This window comes from Epinephelus lanceolatus, chromosome 10 (genome assembly GCF_041903045.1).
Source record: "Epinephelus lanceolatus isolate andai-2023 chromosome 10, ASM4190304v1, whole genome shotgun sequence".
NCBI lineage: Eukaryota > Metazoa > Chordata > Actinopteri > Perciformes > Serranidae > Epinephelus > Epinephelus lanceolatus.
The window spans coordinates 5,442,867-5,464,823 of NC_135743.1; the positions used below are offsets into that span (position 1 = coordinate 5,442,867).

Here is a 21,957-nt window from a genome sequence, read left to right on the forward strand (position 1 = left end):
AGATCACACACTTTCTCTTTTTACTTTAAGCAGGTACTGCGGCTGCCTTTAACGAAGCACCTACTGTTGCATGGATCATTCACACGCTGGGACTGCTTGGTCAAAACATTGCACCTTGAACTTTGACCCTCTCATATATCTGTCGCAGTCCACAGTGCAAAATTTGTTCTAACTTTAAAGTACCACCTGCATACACTGTAGATTCTAACATTATTTTCACAGTAAATTACATCTGCATTTCTCCGTGCTGTGTTGTCCTTTTGTTACTGGTAATCGTCATGAATATTTTGTTCACTATAATTACTATTTGACTGGTCATCAGTCACTTGAACGCACTGGCATCACAGTGCGACTTCTGTCATCTGTCTGCAGCTCAGTCGGTGTGACGTATTGTCCACTGTGCAGAGGATTGTGGGTCAGAGGGGCCAGAGAAGCATACTGGCTTGCATCCTACAAAATGCGACCGGTGGTTTTGGCATTCTGCACCTGACATACTCTGTATTTGGGTCTACTAACTATTCTTTGGCATTCTAAATAGTGTGGTATTATTATCTTCCTCCTCCTTCTCCTCTTCCTCCAGTCCTGGTGCGCTATGTGCGAGCAGACGGGAAGATCCACACCGTTAACCTGCAGAACGCTCACCTGGCAGATGGACGGACGCACTCCATCATTCTGAGGCTCGGCGGTCTTCAGCGTGACAACATGAACATGGAGCTCTACGTCAACTGCCGACTGGCCGACTCCAGTCAGGGCCTGCCCTCGTTGGTCCCTCTGCCCAGAGAGGCGGATATGGTGGAGATCAGACACGGACAGAAGGCCTACGCCCGACTACAGGTGAGAGACAGAGAGAAATTATTTTAGGAGTTTCTCTGAGATGTAAAAAGGTCGATACAGAGGAACAGGCTTTGAAATGATTTTATAATTTCATTGTTGACTCTTGTTTGTGTGTTCATATTGTGTTTCTTTATGTGAGCTCCTTTAATGTTCTGACCACACTTTAATCTGTAATTTAAACTTTGTGGTAATCTGCCCTCTGTGTGTGTGTGTGTTAGGGTGCAGTGGAGTCCCTCAGACTGGCTCTAGGAGGCACTGTTGCTAAAGCTGGAGCTCTGACGGACTGTCCTTTCCAAGGAGACTCTTCAGCCTACAACACAGGTCAGCTCACATTAACCCGTTCATTTGATTAAGTCACGTAGGCCTTAGAGCTGATCGGAGCGGGTCATAGGTGGTCAGCTGTCAGACACTGATGAGGTGAGGGTCAGGTCATGGTTTGGTGTTTGGGGTCAGGTCTGATGCAGCACCACCACAGATCATGGAGGCAGTGCAGCAGAGTTCAAGTGAGATACGGCTATAGGAGACTACAAAGAAATTTGTCGGGGGGTATGTGTAAGAAGCGTCCGTGTTTTAGAGTTTGTAGCTTCTCTGTAGCAACATTTAAAGCACTGTTAACTGTCATGGCTACATGAGTCTGGACAGACATGATTGACTGGTTGGTGGAGACGTACAATCATGAGGCGGTAAATCTAGTTTAATCTGAAGAGCTTCTCATACTTCTTCTTGTCATGTTTCTGTGGGACAGTTTCTTCTCCTGTGTCACATCATGTTCCAGTTGATCACTTTAAATGATTGTCACTGATAGTTTGATGTGTGATATCTGAGGTCAGCTGTGTCTTTGGTGTTTCAGTGAGTGGGGAGGTGAACTCCATCCTGGGTGAGTTAACAGACCTATCTCTGACCTGATCAATAATCACAGCTGATCAGTTTCACCTCACCTGTTCTGATCCTGTCGCTTTGATGGCCTCCTGTCAGGTGACCACACCAAGGCTCTGATCGGTCAGCTCATCATCTTCAATCAGATCCTGGGAGAACTGCGGCAGGACATCAGAGAACAGGTGAGACACACTGAGAGACAGACAGGACTTCAGAGAACAGGTTATTGATCGTCTCCTGTCCCTCTGTCCAGGTGAAAGAGATGTCTCTGATCAGAAACACCATCCTGGAGTGTCAGGTTTGTGGTGAGTCAGCAGCTCCGTCTCTTATTGAAGCTGTGTCACATCTGAGGACCTGATTGAAGCCAGCCTGTCTCGCTCTCGGTCTCTGCAGGTTTCCATGAGCCTCGCTCCCGCTGCTCTCCTAACCCCTGCTACAAGGGCGTGTCCTGCATGGAGAGTCTGCACTACCCTGGATACACCTGTGGACCCTGCCCGCCTGGGACCACCGGCAACGGGACGCACTGTCACGACATCAACGAGGTAACTACAACAACAACAACTACGCAACAAAATTTACAAAAACACAACTACAACTCCTACACGCCAACACTTACACAACTACTACACACACACTAACTACAACAACTGCTGAACAATGCTCACCTGGAACCACCGGCAACGACACACTGTAACAACATCGACCACACAACAAGTACTACATCACAAAAATTACAACTACACTAAGACAACTATACAACAATAACTATTTCTACACAACAACACTAATAACAACAATGCAACAACAACTACTACTATGCAACAATGACTACACAACATCAGTAACTACAACTACTATACAACAAAAGCAACAACTACACAGTAACAACTACTACTGCAACTACACAACAACAAAAATAAAAACACAACTACTTCACATGAACAACAATAACTACACAACAAAAACAGCTGCACAATAACAACACAACAACTACTAACAGTAGTAGTAAACAAATGCTACTGCTACACATCATCAACAACTGCAAAACAACAATAACAAACAGCTACACAACATACAATGACATAACATACAACACAACAGTGCTACAACTATACAACAAAAAATACACAATTATAGCAACTAATACACAACAATAACTACTACACAACTACAGTAGCAACAATGATTACACAATTATAATAACAGTAACTACCACTACTACACAACAACAACAACTGCACAACAATAAAAAAACTACTACACAACATACAACAAGATAACATGCAACACAACAACACTACAACTATACAAGAAAAATACACAACAATAACAGTGACCTGTGCGATGATGTCACACATTTAATTAACAGCTGTTCTCCATGTCTCTCTGTCAGTGTGAGCTGCAGCCGTGTTTCTCTCCTGAAGCCTGTGTGAACACTGTGGGGGGGTTCACCTGTAAGCCCTGTCCTCCTGGACTGTGGGGGGCGCCGCTCGCTGGAACCGGACTGGACTACGCCAAGACACACAGACAGGTCAGACACACAGACAGGTCAGACACACAGACACAGGGTTCATTCTAATACCCCTCCTCGACTCCTCTACCATCTGTCCTCGGAGGCGAGGAGGGAGGAGGCCTTTAGCGGGGAGGGAAGCGAGGATACACGAGTGCAGCCTTTTCAGAAGTCTTTTACTGACCAATACACCCGCCTGACTGGATATCAGCGCTGCAGCTGATTGGACTGATCTGATACATCCCAGTTTCATACAGAGTTAAGACAGATAACAGATGACTTACACTGACTTATTGAAAAGGAAAAAAGGGAAAAAAAAAATCTCACAGGGTGTGAATGTACACTTCACATACTCCACCCAGTATTCTCCCTTTCCTTCTCTATTTTTTTCCCTCCTTCATGTCCCTCCCCCCCCTCTCCCTATCCCTCTCACTCACTCCCCCTCCCTCACCTCACACACAAATACACTCCATGTAACCCCTTTGTTTTTCAGGTTTGTGAATACCTCAAGGCACAGGCGCTTCTGGTTGTTGAACATGCTTGTATATATTCTAATGCTCTACTCCATAACCCTGCGATGCTTCACCATGACACATCGGTTGACTGTAATACATACACTTAACAATTACATATACTCATGCAAAATCCACGCAGATAGAAACTCACATAGAAACACACACAGATCATTCTCCATACCCACACACAGTATGATAAAACCCCCACTTTGTCAATGTCACACCTAAACTTGGTTTCCTGGAATGTACATGGCATCCGCTCACAGCCGAAAAAAATTAAAGTGATGGACTTTGTCACAAAATTGAAAACAGATATTTTTCTCCTACAAGAAACCCACTTGCTAAAGTCAGAAGAAAAATCTCTTAAAGATCCAAATTTTAATCAATTTTTTTCATCCTGCTATAACAACAGACAAAGAGGTGTCTCTATCATGGTCCAGAGACTACCATTTACTTTAAACAGCACGGTAACAGACCCAGAAGGCTGCTACATCATTGTTCAGGCAACAATCTTTAACAAATTATATACAATCGTTAATCTGTATGCCCCTAATAATGATGATCCAGCCTTCTTTCACACAATCTTCTCTTTACTATCTAACCTATCAGACAGCTCGACAACTATAATTGGAGGAGACTTTAACACAGTCCTAAATGCTTCATTAGACCGATCTAGTAACTCAGTACACACAAAGCAATCACAATCGGCTAAGGTAATACAGGAATACATGGATGATTTTGGGCTTGGCGATGGCTGGAGACTCAAATACCCATCGAAGAGGGAATATACTTTCTTCTCTCCTGTGCATCGCTCATTTTCAAGAATTGACTTTTTTCTCTTAAATAACTCCATCTCACAAAAAATTACCACAAAAATACACCCGATCATTATCAGCGACCATGCACCAATATCACTCAATCTGCAAATAGAAACCATCCATAAACGGCCCCCAACATGGCGCTTTAATATCTCTTTACTTAAAGACCCAGACTTTGACAAAATGGTGAGATGGGAGTGGGCAAACTTTCTCGAAGACAATGACTCTCCAACTTTATCTCCATCTTTAATATGGGAAACTGGGAAGGCAGTAATCAGAGGAAAAATTATATCATACTCCTCCTACAAGAAGAAAAAGGAATTGCAAGCAGAAAAAAACATTGAGGAAAAAATTAAACAACTAACACAGGAATATGCAAACAATCTAAGTGATCAAGTATGGACCCAATTACAGTGTACAAAATCGCAACTGGACAATATTCTATCAAAGAAAACTGAATTTATCATACAGCAACTAAGATATAATAATTTTGACTAATTTTTTGGCTAATCAGCTCCAACGCAATAAAGAAAAATCTCTGATACCAGCAATCCAGGGGCCGTCCGGAAATTACACACAATCTCCTCAGGAGATCAATCAGATTTTCTATTCTTTCTACCATAACTTATATTCAACAGTAAACAATCCAAACCCAGAAGATATTCAGGCTTTTCTCGATAACCTAAATTTACCTCAGTTATCCATGGAAATATGTTAGACGCCCCCCTGACTATTAATGACCTGCAGAGCGCATTAGACAAAATGCCAACAGGTAAGGCTCCAGGTCCAGATGGCTCTCCTGCCGAATTTATAAAACATTTCTGGACAATATTAGCACCACTTTTCATCAGGACAGTGACAGAGATCAAAAAGAACGGAGGTATAAGACCTCACATGAATACAGCAGCAATCAAATTATTACTAAAGCCAGACAAAGACCCCACACTTCCTTCTAGCTACCGTCCTCTATCACTAATCAACAGTGATATCAAAATCATCTCAAAGGCACTTGCTTCTAGACTGGAGAAAATAATCACATCAATAATTCAATGATCAAACGGGCTTCATTAATGGCAGACACTCAAGTAATAATGTCAGAGGAGTTCTTAATCTGATAAGTAAAGTACAACGCGTTAATACAAAAGCAATTATTTTGTCACTTGATGCAGAAAAAGCCTTCGACAACATCAACTGGTCCTTCCTATTTGCCACCCTGAGTGGATTTGGCTTTGGAGAGTCATTTATCCAGTGGGTATCAGCCTTATACAATTCCCCTAAGGCCACAGTCACCACCAACGGGATCACATCTAAAAGCTTCATTTTGCAGAGAGGAACCAGACAAGGGTGCCCACTCTCACCTCTACTGTTTGCAATATTCATCGAACCATTGGCTATGGCAGTCCGTCAGAACAGCAAGATCATAGGTATCCATTCCGCCAATTCAGAGCATAAAATTAATCTATATGCCGACGACATTTTACTTTATCTACAAGAACCGAAATCGTCTTTACATGAAGTATTTAATCTCATAACACATTTTTCTAAACTTTCGGACTATTCCATCAACTGGTCTAAATCAACAATAATGCCAATAACGGAGAACTCTTGGAATCCTGCAGACCAAAAATTTTCTCTCCGTGTGGGCAACATAAGATATCTTGGCATAAATATTTCACACAAACTATCAGACCTGGTCCACCTGAACTTTAGCCCGCTGCTAGATAAGATCTGTGGTGACCTGAAGCGCTGGAATAATCTTCCCATCTCCCTCCTGGGACGAATAGCCACAGTTAAAATGAAAATTCTACCCCAAATTAACTATTTTTTTTCCATGATTCTATTCACACCCACATCGAAATGGTTCCTGTCATTAGATTCTGCAATTATAAAATTCTACTCAAAGAACAAAACAGCAAAAATTAGCCTAAGCACCCTTCAGAAAAACAAATTGGAAGGGGGATTGGACGCTCCTAACTTTAAACATTACTATTTAGCTAACCAGCTACAATACCTGTTGAAATGGTTATATCCTAACGAAGACTACAACTCCTGGCTCGAACTAGAACAGGCGGACTGCAACAATATAAAACTCTCTGACCTCCCGTTTATCACCACTACACTCAGACGTCATAACTGTTTTAAGAACCCAATGATTGCTTCCACCTTATCAGCCTGGTGGAAAACACTAGAAATCACAAACTCTCCGATAGAACCTTGCTTGCTCTCTCCAATTTGGCACAACCCGGATTTTGAAATTAACAAAAGACCTCTCCATTTTAGCACATGGGAGATGAAGGGAGTAACTTATCTCCATCACCTTTTCCAAGACAATATACTTATGACATACACAAACTTATTTCAAACTTTTGAAATAAGAAATGGCAATTTTCTACAATATTTACAATTGATAAAAACAATCAAGAGGAGAATTCCAGCGCCTCAGGACACTTTGCAGCCACTAGAATTTGCCAAACATATTACAAAGCTTTCTCCGAGTAATAAGAAGAACCTTTCTAAGATTTATAAATTATTGTCAAAGACCAGTTCTATACATTTACCAATTTTAAAATGGGAAAAGGAGCTGGGTGTATCACCGGACCCTGACTTCTGGACTCAGATATGCAAAAATACATTTAAGATGACAAGACACACTAATATACAACTTATCCAATTTAAAGTACTCCACAGAACACACATCACCCAACAAAAGATGAATAGAATGGGCTTTAGTCAATCTGACACATGCACTCAGTGTACTCAGAACACTGCAGACACCTACTTTCATGCACTCTGGTTATGTTCACCCGTCCAGCACTTCTGGTCAACAGTCACTCAAAAACTCTCCTCCATTTTGGACTGCAGGATCCCATTATCTCCCAACCTGTGCTTAATTAGTGACCTGATGACAATTGACCTCCCAAACAGCCACTGCAACTCTCTTCTTGTAGCTCTCGCCATCGCCAAGAAAACAATCCTAGTCAACTGGAAAGATAAACAGACCCTCAACATCAACCATTGGCTGAATCTCCTTGTAGAACATATTTCGCTGGAGAAAATATCTGCTGGCCACAGAAACCAATTAACATACTTTACAGAAAAATGGTCACCATTTATTCACTCACTAAACATGTCTGTATAGTGCCACTCAGCCTGTGAGCATATGCCACCTGTACATATAAATATTACAACTCAAGAAAGTCTGTTGTGTAATATGTAACGTGTTTCTGTTAATGATGTAACCCCTAATCCCTTTATCTCTCTCACCACAATATACCACAGCGGTTCAGCAGAACTCAAGGTCTTAAGCATGTGTTAGGTGCACCTTCTTCCCCTTGAATCCGGGCCTGCTCCCTGGCTCTGTGGGGGATCGCGGGGCTGGGCGGTTTCCCCTGGGGGCGGGTGTGTCTGGACTGCTCGCCCTCGCTCCTCGTGCTCCCTGGGCCTGGGGAGGCGTGGCCGGTCCCCCCTGGGGGGCTGTTTCCGCCCCTGGTGGTGCGGGGTGGGTGGGCTCCCCCCCCCTCGCTCTGCTCCTGCCCTTCCCCCTCCCTCCTCCCTCCCCCCTCTCCCCGTCCCTCCCTGCTCCTCTCTCCCAGCCTCGGGCGGGCCCGGGGTTCTCCCCGGGTTGGGGAGCCTGGTGTGGGGGCTGGGTGCTGCCCACGGGGGGGTGTTCTGGTGCTGCGCAGTGTGGGCCTGCCCGTTGGTGTGCGGCCAGCGGTAGGGGTGGGTCGGATGGGCTGGGGGTCCGGCTTTGGGTCTGTGGCGGTCTGGGGGGGTACTGGCAGGGTTGCGGGTTGGCCTGTGCTCCTGCGCGTCGGGGTTCGGGGGGGCTGGGTGGGGCCCGTCGTCCGTGCACCCTGGTGGCGCGTCTCGTCCTTCTGCTGGGGGTCGATTTGCTGCGGGCGGTGTGGCCCAGGTCGGGACCATTGCGGGGGCCTGACGCTGCAGTTGCTTAGGGGGCGGGGTTGGGTGGGGGCCCGTTGGGTTTCCTTGGGGCCCGCCTGGCCCGCTGTCCATGGACGCTGGGGGCCTCACGGCGCTGGGGTCTGGTTGGCGCTACCTTCCAGCCCCTCCCATCCATCCCTCCAGCCCTCGGGCCGGGCCTACACTGGCCTGGCCTCCTAAACCACATTTAGTTCACTCACCACACATTCCACAGTTTTAATGCACCACATACACTCACTCTTCGAGGTGCAGACCACAGATGGATTGGGGGGCTTCATGATGGGGCAGGCTATGGGACAGTGGTGTCCGGTAGCCCTCCATGCTGCCCCCCAGCCCATCCTTATCTGTTCTCCAATTTTAAAGCACCACATACACCTACATCTTGTGGGACAGATGGGAACAGGTTCCAGGTGCCTATGGCTGCACGGGCTGCAGGACAGCAGTGTGCTGTAGCCATCAGCCTTGCCCCCACCTGTCTCCTATGTCCCTCAATTTTAATGCACCACATCACACTTATGGGCACTCACATTCACATTCACGGTGTAGGGTTAATGTTTCTCCGTCAGGGATCGGAGAATCATAGTAAGAGGGGGGGTGGTGGGTTTACACACACTGTAGATACGCATGGCGTGGCTAGTGGGGCCCGGCCCTCCTGGGCTGAGGGTTGGAGCCAGGGAGCCCATTTACATCATGGTGGTGTGGCTGGGTTCCCGGTGTCTGGGGGGGTCCCGTGGCCCTGTGGCGGGTGGGCTGGGTGGCGCCCTGGGGGCTCTGTGGGTTCCTGCCGGGGTTCTGCCTCCTGACCGGCTGTGGTTTATGGGCCCTCTGCCAGAGGGTCCCGATGGGGGATTGACTGCTCGTGGCGGGCCGCTCTCTCCTGTGTGTTGGTGGGGGCCCATCCTGGGGGGTTCGGGCAGGTGGCCCTTCGCGGTCCCCTGGTTCCCGATGCGCCGGGGACATATGCCTTGCAGCATCGCCTCCTTGCCTCCCGCGTCCGCCCGGGCCTGGGTGGGCTCTCACTACCGTCCGGTCCGGCGTCTGCTGGTGGCCGGCGCCTGGTGCGGGCCTGTCCGGTGCGGTGCTGGTTCTCTCCCTGGGTGCGGTGCCGGGCCCCCGCGCCTGGCCCCCGTGCCTGGCTCCTTGGGTCGGGGGCAGTCCCTGGGTGTGTCTGTGGGTGGGGGGTGGGGGCGGGCGGGTGGTTGGGTGCGGGTGGTGGTTGGGGGGGGTGGGGGCGGTCCGCGTCGGGCGGTGGGTGGGCGGGCCCTCCTGCCCCGCCTGTCTGGGGTGTGTCTCTGGCTCTCTGGGGGTGCCGGCCATTGCCGCCCTGGGTCCTTGGGCCTGCGTGGTGTCCTGCGGCCTCTGCGGCTCCCTGGTCTTGGGGTCTGGGCGCTCCTGCGGTCTTGGGGTGCCATACCGCCCCCCTTCCCCCGCAGGGCTGGCCCTGGACCCTGGTGATGGTTTTCATAAACACATTGGGAGGGTTCAAATACACGCATGCATGTTCGATACTTCAGCTCCGTGACGCATCGCAAAGAACCGATGGGATCACTCCAAAGGGGCCCACTTGCTTCTCAAACCTACCACACCACGCTGGCAACTCTTCTCTGCAATCGGGCTCTCCCCCTCCACCAAGACTCTCACATTTTTGGTGTTCAGTATAGAATTCTCTTTTGTTTTTGTTTTTCAGTACAGTATAGTAGACATGTATATGTTTATTTTTGATAATCTGCATGGAGCACAACCACCTCAAGGCCACAATACATCAGCTACACTGCCTGTTTCTCCCCTGTTTTTTTTTTCGTTTGTTTGTTTATTTGTTTGTTTGTTTTTCCTCCTTCTTCTCCGCATGCACTGTCACTATATAACTTAAGCACCTGCCCCCTCCCCCTTGCTTGTTTCCTTACTTTCCCCTTGACACACTTTGGTGTATCACGGCCCTCTCTGACTCATATTAGGTAGTTTTTCCAATAAAGGCTGTTAGGCTAGTCTCCAGGGAGGGTGGGTGACGGTCACAACCACGCATTATGGGTATAAAATACTTGACTGCAAGATTAACAGTGCATCAATCTTCACAAGAAGCTTACACCCTTTAGTGGCGCTAAGCTATGAAGACCAATGCAGACAAGTAGGAAAGAAAAAAAAGAAAAAAAAAAAAAAAGACAGATAACAGATTAAATTCCCAAGTTTTATTACCTCCGCCAAGGAGGTTATGTTTTCGCCGGCGGCTTTGGTATGTTTGTCTGTTTGTTTGTTTGTCTGCAAAACAACTCAAAAAGTCATGAATGGATTTTGATGAAATTTTCAGGAAAGGTGGATAATGAGACAAGGAACAGATGATACAATTTTGGTGGTGATCGGTTGAAGCAAAGTGGATAAAATAATAAATAAATTCTATCGTCTGACAGCCTCAGCAGCAATTCCAGTTTCTAAAGATGGTGAAAATAGCGCCATCTGGTGGCCGGAAAGCACGTCTTGTTCTACTTGCTAAATGTTGTAATTCTAAAGTTGAAATTAATGTTCTGTGTTGGGAAAAAAGAAAGTGAAAAATACAAAAAAAACATATTATATTCTGTGTTGGTACAAAATAAAAACGAAATAAACACACCACAGTGTCTCCATGGTGAAGGCATATATAACCTAATAATGATAGTGATGCAAATAACCTGCAAAATCTGATGCAGAGGGGGAGGGGATATCACCTACTTGGCGGAGGTCTGCACTCTCTGAGGGCTTTTCTAGTTGTGGATACAATCAAAGTCAGAGAGTATGTCTGTCAGCAAGAAACACTTTTACATCACTGACCGTCATTTCCATTCAGTCACACTGAGGCTGATCATTCCTGAGCGTTGCTTTGATGAGTTAAATAATTTTAACTTTCCCTGAAACATTTGACATTTGTACAAGGCTGTTGCCGCAGCGGCCCGGGTTCGAGTCCAGCCTGTGGCCCTTTGCTGCATGTCATCCCCTCTCTTTCTCTGTCCCCCTTTCACACTTGTCTGTCCTGTCCATTAAAGGCTAAATACACGAAAAAAATATCTTAAAAAAATGGCTCCATTCTGTCATGTGCATCGAAGCGTGAATGGAATACAGTCGTATTAATTCTGTCTCTCTGTCTCTGTCTCTCAGGACTGTGTAGATATCGATGAGTGTTTAGATCTCCCAGACGTCTGTGTATCAAACTCTGTGTGCATCAACACTGTGGTGAGTTCATAATCTCTGTATAAGAACTGATCTGCAGTCAGTCACAATGAGGCGGCGCCCTCTAGTGGACACTCAGCTGTAACACTGAGGACATGTCCCGTCCTCTCTCAGGGGTCATACAAGTGTGGAGGCTGCAAACCTGGATTCATTGGTAACCAGACATCAGGGTGCTTCCCCAGGAAGTCGTGTGCTGCGCTGACCTTTAACCCCTGTGACTCCAACGCCCACTGCGCCATGGAGAGGAACGGAGAGGTCGCCTGCAGGGTGAGTGGAGGTCATCACAGGTCTGTCAAAGACTGTATTCATTATTAATGTGTGTGTGTGTGTGTGTGTGTGTGTGTGTGTGTGTGTGTGCGCGCAGTGTAACGTGGGTTGGGCTGGTAATGGTAACACATGTGGACAAGACACAGACATCGACGGGTATCCTGACCGCTCTCTGCCCTGTATGGACAACGACAAACACTGCAAACAGGTGAGACACCTGACTTCATCATCATCTTCATCATCATCATCATATCCTGTCACAGTGTGTGTTTCTGTTTTCAAAATCAAGAAAGCTGAATCGTTAAATATTTGTTAATGAAGTGTGTAAAGTTAATTTATTCAGTCTTGATCTAAAGATTTCAACTTGACATATAACGACATGACATCACCTTCTCTAAAGTCACTGATTGGCTGTGAGTGTGTGACCGTCTGTCTCCCTCCGCCAGGACAACTGTGTGTTCACACCAAACTCTGGTCAGGAGGATGCCGACAACGACGGGATCGGAGATCAGTGTGACGAGGACGCAGATGGAGACGGCATCAAAAATGTGGAGGTTAAGCAACGCCTGTGTGTGTTAGTGTGTGTGTGTGAGCATGGGTGTGTGTGTTGTGATGTAATCATGTGACCTGTGATGTGTCCTTCAGGATAACTGCCGGCTGGTCCCCAACAAAGACCAGCAGAACTCAGACAGCGACTCGTTTGGAGACGCCTGTGATAACTGTCCCAACGTCCCCAACAGCGACCAGAAGGACACCGACAGCAACGGACAGGGAGACGCTTGTGACCAGGACATCGATGGAGACGGTGAGAGTCCATCAGTCTGTGTTTATGGTCAACAGGAAACAGAACACGTCAACCTGATCGGATCACATACAAGATCTTTTACAGGAGAAGAAATAAGTGTGTGTGTGTGTGTGTGTGTGTGTGTGTGTGATCAGGTATTCCAAACGTCCTGGATAACTGCCCGAAGGTACCGAACCCGATGCAGACGGACAGAGACAGAGACGGAGTGGGAGACGCCTGTGACAGCTGTCCTGAACTCAGCAACCCCATGCAGGTACAGACAGAGATCGACACTGCACCTTATGTAGGAGCCTGACCGTCATGAAGACCAACAGACAACAACAGGTCAGAGGTCAAAGTGGGTCCTCTAAACTTCTCTCTCTTTCAGACGGACATCGACAACGACCTGGTGGGAGACGTCTGTGACACCAACCAGGACACGTACGTCTGACACACACACACACAGTATTATTATTTCTAATATCTATTATTTCTGAATAACAGTATCAATGTTTTATGTCACATTATTGATTTCTTCAGTAAGTAGCTGTATAATATGCGGGATAATGTACAGCGAACAGGTCGTTATTGCAAAAATAAACCCCGACAGGATGATGCAGGACTTGCTCCTTACATGTCAAAACACCTCTTCCTTTATTTTGTTGAATCAGTGAAACAAACCTCAGACAACAGGAGCAGGTAGTTTATTTTTATTCTGTCATTAATAATAAAAACACACAGTTCTTGCAGAAACACTGAAGCGTGACAGAGAATAGAAACACTGAGACAGACGTGAGAGTCTGAACCCTGCTGCTGTTACTAATGTCTTCCTGCAGGGACGGAGACGGTCTCCAGGACAGCAGAGACAACTGTCCAGACATCCCCAACAGCTCCCAGCTAGACTCTGATAACGACGGCCTTGGAGACGACTGCGACCACGACGATGACAACGATGGCGTCATTGACGACTACGACAACTGCCGACTCATCGTCAACCCCAACCAGAAAGACTCTGACGGTAACAATCTGAAACACACAGTCAAAAAGACTCCAACAGTACCAACCTGGGGCAGCAGTAGCTCGGTCCACAGGGACTTGGATTGGGAACAGGTTCAGGTCCCAGCCCGGACCAAGTACTGAGTGTGGACTGGTAGCTGAAGAGGTGCCAGTTTGTCTCTTATTCTCTCTCTCTGCCTGTCTGTCTCTCTCTCTCTGTCTGTCTGTCTCTCCAGCTAACGGTGTTGGGGACGTCTGTGAGAACGACTTTGATAATGATACAGTGATGGATTTGATTGACGTGTGTCCGGAGAGCGCTGAGGTCACTCTGACAGACTTCAGAGCCTATCAGACGGTCATCCTGGACCCAGAGGGCGATGCCCAGATCGACCCCACCTGGGTGGTTCTTAACCAGGTGACCCTCTGAACCCCCCCCCCCCACCTCTGCTGCTGTTTGTCTGACTGTTGGTTTAATGCTGCTGTAAATAACTCCTCCTATAATCCATCCTGTACACGTGTGTCTGCAGGGTATGGAGATCGTCCAGACGATGAACAGTGACCCGGGGTTAGCTGTGGGTACGTGTCTTTGTTTCCATCTTCATGAACTCCAGGGTTACAGTTAGAGCAGGAGTATAGACCTGACCTCCTCTGTATGTCTGCAGGCTATACGGCGTTTAACGGCGTCGACTTCGAGGGAACGTTTCACGTCAACACGGTAACCGACGATGACTACGCCGGCTTCATCTTTGGGTACCAGGACTCCTCGAGTTTCTACGTGGTGATGTGGAAACAGACGGAGCAGTCGTACTGGCAGACAATCCCCTTCAAAGCCATGGCCCAGCCGGCCCTGCAGCTCAAGGTCTCTACTGATCTCTACTGTACTCTACCGGTCTCTACTGTGCTCTGCAGTACTCTACTGATCTCTACTGTATTCTGCTGTACTCTACTGGTCTCTACTGATCTCTACTGTACTCTACCGGTCTCTACTGTACTCAACCGGTCTCTACTGTGCTCTGTTGTACTCTACCGGTCTCTACTGTGCTCTGCTGTGCTCTACTGGTCTCTACTGTATTCTGCAGTACTCTACTGGTCTCTACTGATCTCTACTGTACTCTACCGGTCTCTACTCTGCTCTGTTGTACTCTACTGATCTCTACTGTATTCTGCTGTACTCTACTGGTCTCTACTGTGCTCTGCTGTGCTCTACTGATCTCTACTGTACTCTACTGGTCTCTACTGGTCTCTACTGATCTCTACTGTACTCTACCGGTCTCCACTGTGCTCTGCTGTACTCTACTGGTCTCTACTGATCTCCACTGTACTCTACTGGTCTCTACTGGCCTCTACTGATCTCTACTGTACTCTACCAGTCTCCACTGTGCTCTGCTGTACTCTACTGGCCTCTACTGATCTCTACTGTACTCTACTGGCCTCTACTGATCTCTACTGTACTCTTCCAGTCTCTACTGTACTCTACTGGTCTCTACTGTATTCTGCAGTACTCTACCGGTCTCCACTGTGCTCTACTGGTCTCTACTGATCTCTACTGTACTCTACTGGTCTCTACTGGTCTCTACTGATCTCTACCAGTCTCTACTGTACTCTACCGGTCTCTACTGTGCTCTGCTGTACTCTACTGGTCTCTACTGATCTCTACTGTACTCTACTGGTCTCTACTGGCCTCTACTGATCTCTACTGTACTCTACCGGTCTCCACTGTGCTCTACTGGTCTCTACTGTATTCTGCAGTACTCTACTGGTCTCTACTGATCTCTACTGTACTCTACCGGTCTCCACTGTGCTCTGCTGTACTCTCCTGGTCTCTACTGTACTCTTTTTGGCTCTGTATTGTACTCTACTGGTCTCTACTGTACTGGTCTCTACTGATCTCTGCTGTACTCTCCTGGTCTCTACTGTACTCTTCTTGGCTCTGTATTGTACTCTACTGGTCTCTACTGTACTGGTTTCTACTGATCTCTGCTGTACTCTACTGATCTCCACTGTGCTCTACTGGTCTCTACTGATCTCTACTGTACTCTACTGGTCTCTACTGATCTCTACTATACTCTACCAGTCTCTACTGTACTCTACCGGTCTCTACTGTGCTCTGCTGTACTCTACTGGTCTCTACTGATCTCTACTGTACTCTACTGGTCTCTACTGGCCTCTACTGATCTCTACTGTACTCTACCGGTCTCCACTGTGCTCTACTGGTCTCTACTGTATTCTGCAGTACTCTACTGGTCTCTACTGATCTCTACTGTACTCTACCGGTCTCCACTGTGCTCTGCTGTACTCTCCTGGTCTCTACTGTACTCTTTTTGGCTCTGTATTGTACTCTCCTGGTCTCTACTGTACTCTTTTTGGCTCTGTATTGTACTCTACTGGTCTCTACTGTACTGGTCTCTACTGATCTCTGCTGTACTCTCCTGGTCTCTACTGTACTCTTCTTGGCTCTGTATTGTACTCTACTGGTCTCTACTGTACTGGTTTCTACTGATCTCTGCTGTACTCTACTGGTCTCTACTGTACTCTGCTGTTCAGAGACATTGGCTCTCTGCTGCCATCAGGTGGCTTTAATCAGTATAACATGTGTCAGTTATATTTGAGTCTCTCTGCTCTGCAGCTGCAGGTTGAAGCATGAATCGGTTGTTCCACATAGATTTACTCTACATAGATATAATAGATATGATAACTGCGTCCATCCTGCAGGCGGTGAAGTCTCGGACTGGACCAGGACAGTTCCTGAGGAACGCCCTGTGGCACACCGGAGACACACCTGGAGAGGTGAAGCTGCTCTGGAAGGATCCACGAAACTTAGGCTGGAAGGACAAAACCTCATACCGCTGGCAGCTCAGCCACCGACCGCAGGTGGGCTACATCAGGTGAGACCAGAACCAGACCTGAGGCTGGGTTAGACACTAAACAGCAGGGTTTTCATGGTCTTCATAAACCTGGAAAACATTGTGAATGTCATTAAATGTTATTCTGGGTCCTTAAAGTGTCATGGAAACATTTTGTCCGTTAAAATATGTGGGAACCCTGAAACTAGGGACATAAACTGTACTGATGCTGCAGTATTACAGCATCCTGTATTCCTGATACTGTAGTACTCTGTAGTACTGATGTTGTAAATGAATATTTTGTAGAACTGTACAGTAGTACAGATACTGCAGTACCCTGTAGTACTGACACTCTGCAGTACTCTGTAGTACTCTGCCAGCCTGCAGCTGTCTGTTCTCCGTCTCTTCCTCTCTTTACTTTTTACTGCATTCTTTCCCCTCTGAAACTTCTTTGTGGCTCCGGGGCCCCCCGGTACTCTATTGTACTCGTCTCCATGACAACCAAAGCCCTGGCAAGAATCCGCCTCAGCAACCGTTGATATGCAGATCAGACGAGAGACAGAGAGACACACTGGAAAAGTTTTCACATAAAACATATGAACACTCTCAAACTTTTATCACAGAATAATAACGTCTTAATAAAAACAATAATAAACAACAACACCAATAATGATGATGATGATGATGATGATGATGAAGCTCAGTGTGTTTGGATGAAAAGTTTCTGTTAAACTTTGATGGTGTCAAAGCTGAAGGGAAATAACATCCAACACAAAGAGGAGCTGTCAGTTTAAATATGTATTTAACAACAGGAGTGAAAAGACAAAATATGACCTGCATACATTTAATTTCTGTTTGTTTGTATGTAGATTTAATTTTAGCTTTATTTTAGTATTCAGACTCTGGGAGGAGGATGTAAGGGAGCGGTCGTCAGAATCAGTTTAAAGTGACTGAAATGTTTCTGAAACAGCAGATTTTAAGAGTCTGGACTCACATTCTTCAGTCACTCAGAAAGAAAGAAATAAAAGAGGAGGAGGAGGAGGAGGTTTCTGTACAAAGTCTTTTCACAGAGCTGCAGAGGGACAGAGAGTACAGAGGCCCAGGTCTCTCTCCCTGTCTGTCTGTCTGTCTGTCTGTCTCTCTGTCTGTGTGTCTGTCTGTCTCTCTGGTCTCTCGCCCACTGTATGATCTGAAACTCAAACACAGTTCAGTTCGTTCCAGCTGCTGTTCCCCTTTTATCTTCACTTTGGGTGTTTGAGTGAATATGAAGTGTTTTGGAAATAAATCCTAACATGTCCTGCTTTCTTTGCACTGTATTTGTTATTTTATTTATATTAGGGCTGTCAAGTGGTTAAAAAATGAATCTAATTAATTACTGTGATTAATTAGCTTAATTAATCGCATACATCAACTGTTACTGTGAAAGTATTTAAAAAATTTCAGTGCGAATGAATATTGTCAGATGTGTCGTAGTAAAGCTGCTGGATTTTTCTGTCCTCTAACACTGAAACTGGTCTGCAGTCCATTTTAGTTATTGGGTCACAGACTTCCTCAGTTTGAGTCTTAACACCTGGTCGAGCGTGGCTTGACGAGGCTGGCTGCTAGCGCTAGCATCAGAGGCTGCGCTAGCTCAGACCTTTGGGTTCGCTGCTAAATGCTTTGTGCTGAGGTGATATTTCAGGCATTACATACACCAATTGCACGAAAATTCCTCACTGCAGAAATGGCAGATAACGGTGCCCATTCACGGGGCCAAACAGCATCGTCTCATTCGCCTCCATCATGTGACAGAGCCACTGTGGCCTTCAATGATGCACCGGGACACCACGGAGCAAGATTGATCGGCATTAATTTTTTAACACATTGTTTTTCTGTGATTAACTCATCGACATTAACACGTTATTTTGACAGCCCTAATCTACATATTATTTGGTTTGATTATATCCTGTCACAGATCTGTAAAGACGCAGCATGAAGCCAAAAACACTCAATTTCTGGGGTATGAAGTTACCCAGGTCGTTCGCATTATGGGGCCCCAAGACCAGGCGCACTAGAGACTTGTGTTGGCCGTGTGCGACTGAGCATTTAACGTCTAGTTTTGCTAACTTGAATGGGGACAAAATGATTTTACTCTTCAAGACTTTCCAAATGCTATCGGACTGAATGGATCTAATTCCAGCAGTGAAACGAATCATTTCACAAGGGTTGTGACACTAGAAAAAAATGTATCCGCTGATTTACAGACATTTCTCTCTTTCACAATGTAAGTCTATGGGGAAAAGTCTTTTGGGGCCACATGATGAAACCAGTTGTTGTAATTTCACTTTTGGCCACTTTGTAAAATTGGCTTCAAAGCCTGGCGGTGTTCTCGGGGGCTTGGTTGGTCTGAAACTAGTAGACAGTTATGCCACGCTGTGCGCCGGGTGTAAAATAGGGCGTTGACTTTTCTCTATGGGAACGTTTGGTTTTTAACCCAGCGTGTTCCTGTCTATCTGTGTTTCAGGATGAAGCTTTTTGAGGGGACAAACATGGTGGCTGACTCTGGCATAGTGATCGACACCACGATGAGAGGAGGCCGGCTCGGTGTCTTCTGTTTCTCCCAGGAAAACATCATCTGGTCCAACCTACGCTACAGGTGTAACGGTACGACATCTGAACAACAGATAAAACATGTTGAAGTGAATTCATGTGTTTCCCGAACATCCAGAAAGAGACGATCACGTGTTTTGAGCTCTTTTTTTTCTGCAAAACACGTAGAAAACGTTCAGTGAAGCGATCACTCACAAATCTGCATTATGGATTGATTGATTAGTGTCAGATGTTGTTAGTCATCATTTGATGAGTTGTTGAAACGTCGCCAAACTTCATTATAGAAAAAGATAATATATCTTTTAGTTTTGGTGTATGGTTGTATTTTAAGGAAGATAGGTGTAAGAATTTTTCCTTTCCTTTCGTTTTGTGAATTTATTTTGTTTATTGATGAGATAGCTCACAGGAAGTGAAATCATCAGAAACTATGTGGGGTGGGGGAGTGACATAAATCCAGCAATCCTCAACTCCTCTCTAGCGGCATGGCAACACAGATAGTGCACAAGAGATGCCTTTCAGTGATTTGTTTGGTTGTTACTGCCAAAAATTCACCTCATTGAGTTCACAACTTGAAACAAGGGTTAGCAGACTACAACAGTTGCACTGGCAGCATTACACATAAAAATAACGGCCACTCTGATCATCCTGCTGGTTTAATTTGAAAAGGAATGACCATTATGCTGTCACTCTTTGTTTGTGGTTATCTGTCATGAGGAGGAGTCCCTCAAATCTTTCGTCAGACAACCTGAGGCCTGTACTACGAAGCAGGATTTAGAGTTAGCAAGGTAACATCAGGGGCAACTCTGAGTTTTCAATACCTCGAAGCTGGTTCTCTTTTTACGGTATAAATCATTGTGGTAACTTCAGCCCAGTCCAGACCAAAGATTCGTGACAAAACTGTTTTAGAACGTTGCAGAGAAAAGTTGCCACAGTGTGAAGTGGCCAGTCTGAGCTCGATTCAAGCCGGCTGATGGTGTCACCTGCAACTCAGCTGGTCAAATCGCTGGCAGCTGGTTTTAGAATGTGCTGCTGCTCACTGTATGTGCTTATGCCCCGCCCACACACACATTCTCACTGACTGATTAATTGGCGCTGGTTTTTAATATCATTGTGGCATATTTATTATGAATAGAGTCCATCTATTGCTCATTTTGTTTCTGTTTATCACCGTTTCATCACTACTACAAGTGCAGCTGTAGCCAGTATCTCACTATTACTGTCCTCATTCATATTTTAAGAATCTACAAATTATATTCAGCCACAAAATAAACCTGAAAAGCTGCAAACAGAGCAGAGTTACAGAGAGTTGTTGCATAGAGATGATACACCATGTGTGAACCATCAGGTTTTTAGAACGTTGCAGAACAGTGCGTTGCAAGTAGTTGCAAAGTCCTGAGTGAGAATTGTGCAGTTAGTAATTGGAATGTGTTTACCAAATTTAGAACAGTATTGCGATACATACAAGTGTAATGTGATTACAGTTGAATTCAAGATTATTAACTGTGTTATTAACTTGAGTTAACGCCTATTAATTAATGCATTTCCTGTTCCAGACACGGTGCCTGAAGACTTCCAGACTCATCGTAAACAAGTTATGATGCACATTCAGGTGTGAGAGCTGCAGAGGAGCAACACACACACACACACACACACACACACACACACAGCCTGAGCTTCTTTGAATCCACCAATAACTGTAGTCTGTGTTTGTGTGTGTGCTCAATGAGAGGAAGATGGATGACAGGTGTCAGAGAAACACTGACGAGACGCACCTGAGCGCTTGGTGCTGCAGGTGTGAAAGGTGTCGGTGTGTTTCTCTGCTCAGTTTCTCCACACAAACTTTAACTCTCCATGTTTAAAAAGACAAACATATGAAAACAGTCAAAGTTGTGACTGCTGTAAACACATCTGAAGAAAGAGTCCAGTCTGATGTCACGCTAAATAATTTTTTATTTGTCTTCAGGACATTTCAGACTCAGATAACTTCAGTTTAACTGAAGTACAAACAACAAAGTAATAAGCTAAAGTTACAGAGACTCTTTGGTTCAGATGGGGGGTAGAAAACAGTGGAATATTCCTTTTACATGTTTCTGTGTGTGTTCTCAAATGTACATATCTTTGTTGAAATAAACTCCGTCCACGACTTTTCCTAAAAATGATGATTTTGTTTCTCATGGTTTTTACACTATAAACTCTCTGACGCCTTCAGTAACATGCTCATGTGTCCATGTTCACCATCAGAGTTTAGCCTGTTAGCATGCTAACATTAGCTAATTATTAGTAGAAACAAACTCCAGCTGAGACTGATGGTGATGTCAATAGTTCTGCAGGTATTTGGTTATAAACTTACATTACAAAAACACACATTAAAACGTTGCTAGATGAAAATATAAAAGATCATCAAAGTTGTTAAAGTTCATCCTGAAGGAAATATAAATGATGAACCACATCAGGGGGCTTTGTTTTTCTTGCCTGTGTGTCCTTGTCTGTGTCTCCGCTCGGAATTCTAACGTTTTTGCGGGACTGTGAACGCAACACAGGCAGAACTCTTCATGACTTATTTTTTTCCACTGCAGCAGTTTGTGGAGTTTTGAGTCGAGAGATGGATAGTCGATCCGATCGGAGCTAATCAGGTGAGATTGATGGATGAAAGAAGAAGCGGCTGCAGAGGCAAGTGAAAGTAAACTTAGATCTAAACTTAGACCCAACGCAAAGTACAGTTAAGTTTCACTTTAATCGCTCCTGACGTTCTGCTGCTCCGTCTGTGCCCAGAGTGCGCTCTGAG

General features: G+C 45.7%; 1 protein-coding gene across 1 annotated transcript in view; it reads left to right on the forward strand.

Moving 5' to 3' along the window:
• thbs3a (thrombospondin 3a) overlaps positions 1 to 21,315 on the forward strand; it is a 32,640-nt gene extending 11,325 nt beyond the window's left edge. Inside the window, exons 3-23 of the mRNA XM_078171359.1 lie at positions 581 to 834; positions 1,053 to 1,155; positions 1,685 to 1,711; positions 1,810 to 1,892; positions 1,964 to 2,015; positions 2,104 to 2,252; positions 3,104 to 3,241; positions 11,622 to 11,696; positions 11,808 to 11,960; positions 12,058 to 12,168; positions 12,407 to 12,514; positions 12,606 to 12,765; positions 12,900 to 13,018; positions 13,133 to 13,185; positions 13,581 to 13,762; positions 13,977 to 14,155; positions 14,268 to 14,316; positions 14,403 to 14,599; positions 16,453 to 16,625; positions 19,087 to 19,226; positions 20,726 to 21,315. Coding sequence (XP_078027485.1) covers positions 581 to 834; positions 1,053 to 1,155; positions 1,685 to 1,711; positions 1,810 to 1,892; positions 1,964 to 2,015; positions 2,104 to 2,252; positions 3,104 to 3,241; positions 11,622 to 11,696; positions 11,808 to 11,960; positions 12,058 to 12,168; positions 12,407 to 12,514; positions 12,606 to 12,765; positions 12,900 to 13,018; positions 13,133 to 13,185; positions 13,581 to 13,762; positions 13,977 to 14,155; positions 14,268 to 14,316; positions 14,403 to 14,599; positions 16,453 to 16,625; positions 19,087 to 19,226; positions 20,726 to 20,787 — 2,567 coding nt within the window. The 3' untranslated portion in view covers positions 20,788 to 21,315. The remainder of the gene's footprint in view (positions 1 to 580; positions 835 to 1,052; positions 1,156 to 1,684; positions 1,712 to 1,809; positions 1,893 to 1,963; positions 2,016 to 2,103; positions 2,253 to 3,103; positions 3,242 to 11,621; positions 11,697 to 11,807; positions 11,961 to 12,057; positions 12,169 to 12,406; positions 12,515 to 12,605; positions 12,766 to 12,899; positions 13,019 to 13,132; positions 13,186 to 13,580; positions 13,763 to 13,976; positions 14,156 to 14,267; positions 14,317 to 14,402; positions 14,600 to 16,452; positions 16,626 to 19,086; positions 19,227 to 20,725) is intronic.
• Positions 21,316 to 21,957: the final 642 nt, after the last annotated feature.